This window comes from Charadrius vociferus, unplaced genomic scaffold (assembly GCF_000708025.1).
Source record: "Charadrius vociferus isolate BGI_N301 unplaced genomic scaffold, ASM70802v2 scaffold220, whole genome shotgun sequence".
Lineage (NCBI taxonomy): Eukaryota > Metazoa > Chordata > Aves > Charadriiformes > Charadriidae > Charadrius > Charadrius vociferus.
In genome coordinates, this window is record NW_009646506.1 from 513,005 (window position 1) to 519,004 (window position 6,000).

The 6,000-nt window shown below is 44.8% G+C and overlaps 1 protein-coding gene across 1 annotated transcript in view; it reads left to right on the plus strand.

Annotated features, from left to right (window-relative positions):
- Positions 1-4,572, plus strand: part of LOC104285846 (chromosome unknown open reading frame, human C1orf21) — an 80,611-nt gene extending 76,039 nt beyond the window's left edge. Inside the window, exon 5 of the mRNA XM_009884353.1 lies at positions 3,808-4,572. Within this exon, the coding sequence (XP_009882655.1) occupies positions 3,808-3,846 (39 nt within the window). The 3' untranslated portion in view covers positions 3,847-4,572. The remainder of the gene's footprint in view (positions 1-3,807) is intronic.
- Positions 4,573-6,000: the final 1,428 nt, after the last annotated feature.

Sequence of the window (6,000 nt, forward strand, 5' to 3'; positions counted from 1 at the left end):
GCAGGGGACAGGGTTTGGCCGTCATTCTTGCACCCTCATTTTCCAGCCATGATGCTGCTCTATTTGGGGGGTTGTCACTTTTTCTGCTTTCTTCTTTTCCTTCCTGACATGCACCTGCTACCAAAAAGCCCCCACCATTGCTTTGGTCTGCACTCAGATACTGCCAGAGCTCCTCTGCTCATGTTGTGGCAGTCCTCTTCTGACTGCTACTTCACATGGTCAGTATTTCAGTGTGGTTTCTTCAGAAGACCTTATCACCTTTCCAGGCTGTTAGCTCACTGTTTCGAGTGAAGTTTTGCCTAGCCTCACCAGGATAATTCCCCATCTCAAGCACAATAGGCCTCTCACCGATCGCAGGTGCAGCCACTCAAGGTATCATCAGCTCCAGCATCTATCAAACATCTTCTGAAACATCCAAGGAGGCAAAATTTGACATTTTGAAGTATTTTGCTGGACTGGGGCTACGGTGCTTGGCCAGACCAAAGCAGCCTTCCTCTTCTGCCGGGAGAGAGATAAGAGACATCTCCTGCCTTTCTGCCTGAGGAGCAGAGGGGAGAATCCCCTGTGTGTTGGATTTACAAGCAGCAGGGGAGGCAGCTTTATTCTCTCTCTGATCTTCCTGAGGAACACTGACCTTGTTATTACTGATAAAATTTCAATTAGGGAATAAGCTTTAGACAAAAGCTTTTGTCTAAAAGAAAAAATAAATGGTAATTGTAACTTTCTTCGCTTCCTTGTAGCATGGTTTCTGCCCATCCTGCTCTCTCTTTAGGGTGATAAATACCCATTGCTGTGTATTTATTCAAAGAGACCTCACTTACCACAAGCCCTCTTTCAAGAAGATGCTAACACACCTGCTTAACTTTCTGCTCATGAGCTGCTCCAGGGCTTAAAGGCTGTTTCCCTTGTGCTTTAAGACTGGTATGTGTTGCCAGGCTGAACCCCAGACGCTTCGTGCTTGTGCTGGAGTTAATGGCTGGGTGTGTGTTGGTGTGAGTCTTTGCACACTGGGATGGGTGAAGGAGGACGTGGAAAAGAGGGTGTTTGCTGTCACAGCCTATTCCCACCCTCGCCAAAATAAGCTAAACCTGCTGGAGCGGGGTGGTGCCACAGGTAGTATCGCAGCCCGTCACTGAGAGGGTGAATGTGGCCCACCCTTCTCCTAAAGAAACAAAAGCAACATCCTCTTAACTTGCTATAAAACCCAAGCAAAAGCAGAATCCCTGATTTTGCATGCAAGATGCCAGCCCACTGTGCCTTCACTCTGACGTTATTCTTGGCGTGTAACAAATGTGTCCCTTCCCCTGCATCGCAGCATGATCCTGCGTGTGGTTCTTCAGCCGAGAGGGGCAGTGGATGTGAAAACTTAGGCCAGTCACCGAGCAGCTGCAGGAGCCTTTTTTGGTCCCCCTGCTCCCTCGCCATGTCATCCCCTTTCCCATCAGCTGGTGCATCGGCAGGGGCTGCCCCTGCTGGGGCGAACCCAGCTCTGAAGCATTTCCCCGCAAAAAATACAGCAGCCTTGGGCTGCAGCAGGGCTCCTTGTCTTGCCGTGTTACTGCAATTTGGGCATCGAATTAGTTGGTTGGGTCAGGGTTGCAGGTCTATGCCGGGCTCAGTGGGTGGAAGAGCCGCATGTCACGTTGCAGGAAGGCGTGGGAGGTGTTTATAGCGTTTCAGGCAGTTCTCACCCTCCTCCTCCTTTTGGCTGTGCTGCCACTGCCTACACACGGTCGCGAGAAGGAGCAGGCTGGCGGGAAGCTTGGGATGGTGGCAGCTCCCTGCCCGCCGGCAACTGAGGGCCACGGCCTTGAAGGCCATCTCCGAGACAGTGACGCATCTCCATCCCCTCTGGCACAAAGATGGAAATAAAGTGTCTGGCAGCAGCAGTCTGGCTCTCAGCAGCCTTCCGGCGGTGGGCTAGAGGTGGTACTTGCACGCCGTGGGAAGGACTTCTTCAGCACATTGCTTTTTAAGCGGTTTCTTGGCATCCTTTTAAGGAGCATTGCACTTGGTTGCCACAGCAAACCCAGAAGCAGAAGAACGGCAGGAGGAATGGGAGGGAAAAAATGCAAGACGGCTGTCTTCAGTGTTTTGTGTCCATTTGAGTCTTTAATAGCACTGATGGCCTCTGGTGCAGAGCATTGTAGGGAATGATCAGCCACAGGGCTCTCTCTTGAGCAGGAGGCCAGGGGACCAGGTAAATGAATCTGCTGGAAATGTCCTGAGCCTCAGTTATCAGTCACTACTGGTGGCTTTCACAGCTCTGAAGCATGTTAGACAAAGCCTTTGTCTCCACTGGCTTGCTCTCCTGGTTTTGTCCAAAAGTCCAAATCATTAGATTTGGTCTTTGCTGCAAAGTATTTTGGCATTCTTTCTTTCTGAATCAAATCTTCTACTGAAAAAAGACCAACGTATTTTTTTCTTTCTTTCTGGGTCAGTGATTACTGAATTGAAATTAGGACTGATGAGTCTCTTGGGTTGTTGTTTTTTTTTAACATACTAAGAAAACCCTTTTACTAATAGTATTGGGCCACAGAGATCTGTTAAAGCACTGCACGTTCCTGGGTGTGGACCCTCCAGCAAAGCGAGCTCTGCAATCCCAGCATCGTCAGTGGGGTTTTAATTGCAGCAACATTTTGGAGCTTTTGTTCCCAACATGTACCCCAGCTGTGCATCCCAAATAAACTGATCGCTGTATCAAGAAACGTCTCTCCCTTTTCTTTTTTTACTTTTTTCTTTCACCCTCCTCTTCCCAGGCAGGACGGCAGCATGTTTGATTTGTGGGTCAACCGGGTACCCCTTTGGTTAATAAGAATTTCACCTGTTTATCCACTGCGCTACTGGTCTCCTCTGCTTACAGGGTGTTGTCGAGCTTTTACACTCTGTTACAGGCTTGAGACTGTCATGTTTTTCCTTTCCCTCTTCTTTGCCAGCCCTTTGCTCAGCTGCTGGGATTTTCCATGCAAGCGCTTGGCTGATACACCCGGCGCATGGTAAATAGTCCAGAGGTTAAGATTTTCGACACTACGTTCAAGGCACTTGTTTTATGCGCTATATCTTGGGTGGCTTGCTTGTTGAAAAGCTCAGCTACAGCTGTTTCTGTGTAGAGAAACAAGGACAGCGGGTCCCGTCAGGTCCTCTTTGCAAGAAACAGCTATGGAGGGACAGGACATATCTTCCCCCAGACCTTTCCGACGTTAATACAAAGATAGGTGTCTCAAGTCTTGTGTTTGGGATGAGATGGGAGGCATAACACAACTGGTCTGTGTTTTGTGAAGCTTGGCCTGTTTTCCCCTGTTGGGAAAGTGTGATTTCAATATGAATAGCATCTTTTGCTGTGAAGTTAAACTCTTGCCGAGGTTATCAGATAAAGTATTCTTGTTCAGAGCAGCTGACTTGGTTGCTTATAGGATTATGTGCTTCATTGCTTTTGCCTCCGAGATTATGTTTTCACAACGCATCTGTAGGGTTGTGTTCATCAATGTGTATCTTTACCTAGAATAGTTTTGTAAATCGGTTTATTGGATTCCTCCCATAATTCAATATAGGGGATGAAAATTATGAGAGTAACAGTGGCAGAAAGGGAAGAGTCTCCAGTCCCGGTTTCATGCAAATCTTCCAAAACTGGTTGGAGGAGTTGTGCGAACTCCATTCCCTATTTTTCAGGTTTCTACCTAGCTCCGAACCTAAATCTCCTAAGTTTAGAGGAACATATTAGTGAACATATTAATAGCGCATACTTGGTTTGTGGTATTCACGTCTTAAAGTAGTCATTTACAAACTGTCTGGCTTTTTTCCTTGCAGGGTCGTGATTATTGTTCAGAAGAGGAGGATGTCACATAGTGCCAATTCTGCCACTCGCACCAGGAGTACTACTGTGTAAATAGATTACAACCCAGTCAAGACCTTTTGGAAGTCTTCTAGAGCGAACAGCACTACATAACAGAAGAAGATAATTTCCACATTATATGCTCCATTCAGTTACAGTGTTTCTTAATGAACAGATGAGGAATATTGCTAAGGACTCATAAGGAACTATTTTTGTTGCTGCTAGTTAAAACTTGTTGCAACTTCTCACTTTTTTCTGTGTCCAGATACGCAGCAAATCCTTAAAGTTAATCCAAAAGACGTTGTTGATTTTATCGAGGCCTCTGGCCTGTTTTCTATCAGATGAGGTAGTGTTATACAAAGCTTCCATAAGTGAACATTCAAGCATCTAAGAAACACCCTTAAGCTGTCTGTCAGTCCGCGTTCGGGCCGGAGTGCTTATTAATGCTGGTGATTTCAAGCTTCGGAGATGGGATGTTTTTGCCATGCAGGCCTTGTTTCTCTGCTGAGAAGAAGCTGAGAAACTGTTATCCATTAAAAGCATGTTATCACTGAAATACTGGAAGTGATGCAGGAGCAGGAATTTGTATTTTGAGAGGAAAAAGAGTTTCATTTAATAGGTATCTTAATCAAGGACTAAGCTTGCAGTATTGGCTTTGCTGAGCACGAATGGGAGTGTGATCACAATCATTTTGAATCTCTTTTTTTCTAAGAAAATAAACATTTTACTGTTTTTATGTATTCTTGTCTTTTACCATTCCTACAACACAATGTTTTAAGAGTCTGGGGACAAGGAAGGCAATACCAGCCCTCCGTGTTGATGAGTCTCTGGATCTAATCTCTTAAAGCAGCTCTGTGCCAACTGGGGGTATCTGTTGCGTGTCTTGTAGAGTTTATTTTTCCATATAATATGGAGAGGATATTGCCTTCTCAAAAGCAGATGTAATATTTTTAACAAATGCTGTCATGAGTGAAGAAAAAAAAAAAAAAAAAAGGAAAAAATATACCTTTTGTATTTATTATTATTTCAAAAAGATTGTTACCTGTGCCAATATTTCTTCCTGCTTTGACACCATTTGAGAGCCAGGTTTGCACTGCATCCCACAGGAACTTTGTCAGGACATAGGTTTCTGTATTGTATTGATTTCATTGCTGCTGTATGTGATGTATGTGGAACAGACCATGGGATTGCATTAATAACATCGTTTGCTGATGTGGCCAAGGCTTGAGTAGGGCACTGAGCCCAAAACCCTTTAACGCTGGCCGCTTTTCATTGGAACTTCTGAAAATCAGGTCCCTTTAAAGGGTTTCAAGTCCCTGAAAAATCACCTGTGATTTCTGAAAATCTCTATAATATTAGGGAATTTCTTGATTAAAGAGATTTCCTCCAACGTTCACTCTGAGTTCACTCCCTCAGTCCCCCAGTCTCCTATCCACCTCAGTTTGAGTCGAGTGGTTGCTGTATCACGCTTTGGGGCCACCTCAAGCACTAGCTAGCTTCAGTAGCTTTCCATGTAAAAGCTCAGTGGCAGGGTCTTCTCTGGCAGGTTTCACCACATGCATCTTTATCCTGTTAATGGTCAAAAATTGCCAGCAAATTCTTGCTGCATTTTGGCAGCTGCTTTGACCACATGACTCTTCCTGAGCATCCTAGTCTCCCTGGAGATGGCGATGATGTTTCACTACCTTCCATCACATCATCCTTCTTAGGGCTGTTGGTATCTCTCAGTGCTACAGAGCCATTTGATCTGTTCATTTCTTCAAGGTGATAATGCTGTCCTCTTGCATATGATTTTTTTTCCGTCATTTATGTCAGTTCTCGAGCAGGTAGCCATGCTAAGGAGAGTCAAGAGACTGCACATTTCAATTATTTAAATACTTTAATTAATAAAGAGTCCTGGGGCTTGATCCCGCAAATTCTTTTCTCAGAAGTGCTTTATAAAGCTTTCACAAGTAGTGCAAGAGTGATGGAATTGGGTCCGTCCTTTTGAAAACATGGTTCATTTTCTAGACGCTGAACATCTCGTGTATAAATTTCCCCATACAAATCCTGCGTTACAGACGCATCGTGGTCATTCAGTACACCAGCCTCCTTTTACACTGAGGTTCTTTCAGCTACCTATTAATTTTAATATTTTTTTTTTCTTTTTTCTTTGTTGATGATGATGG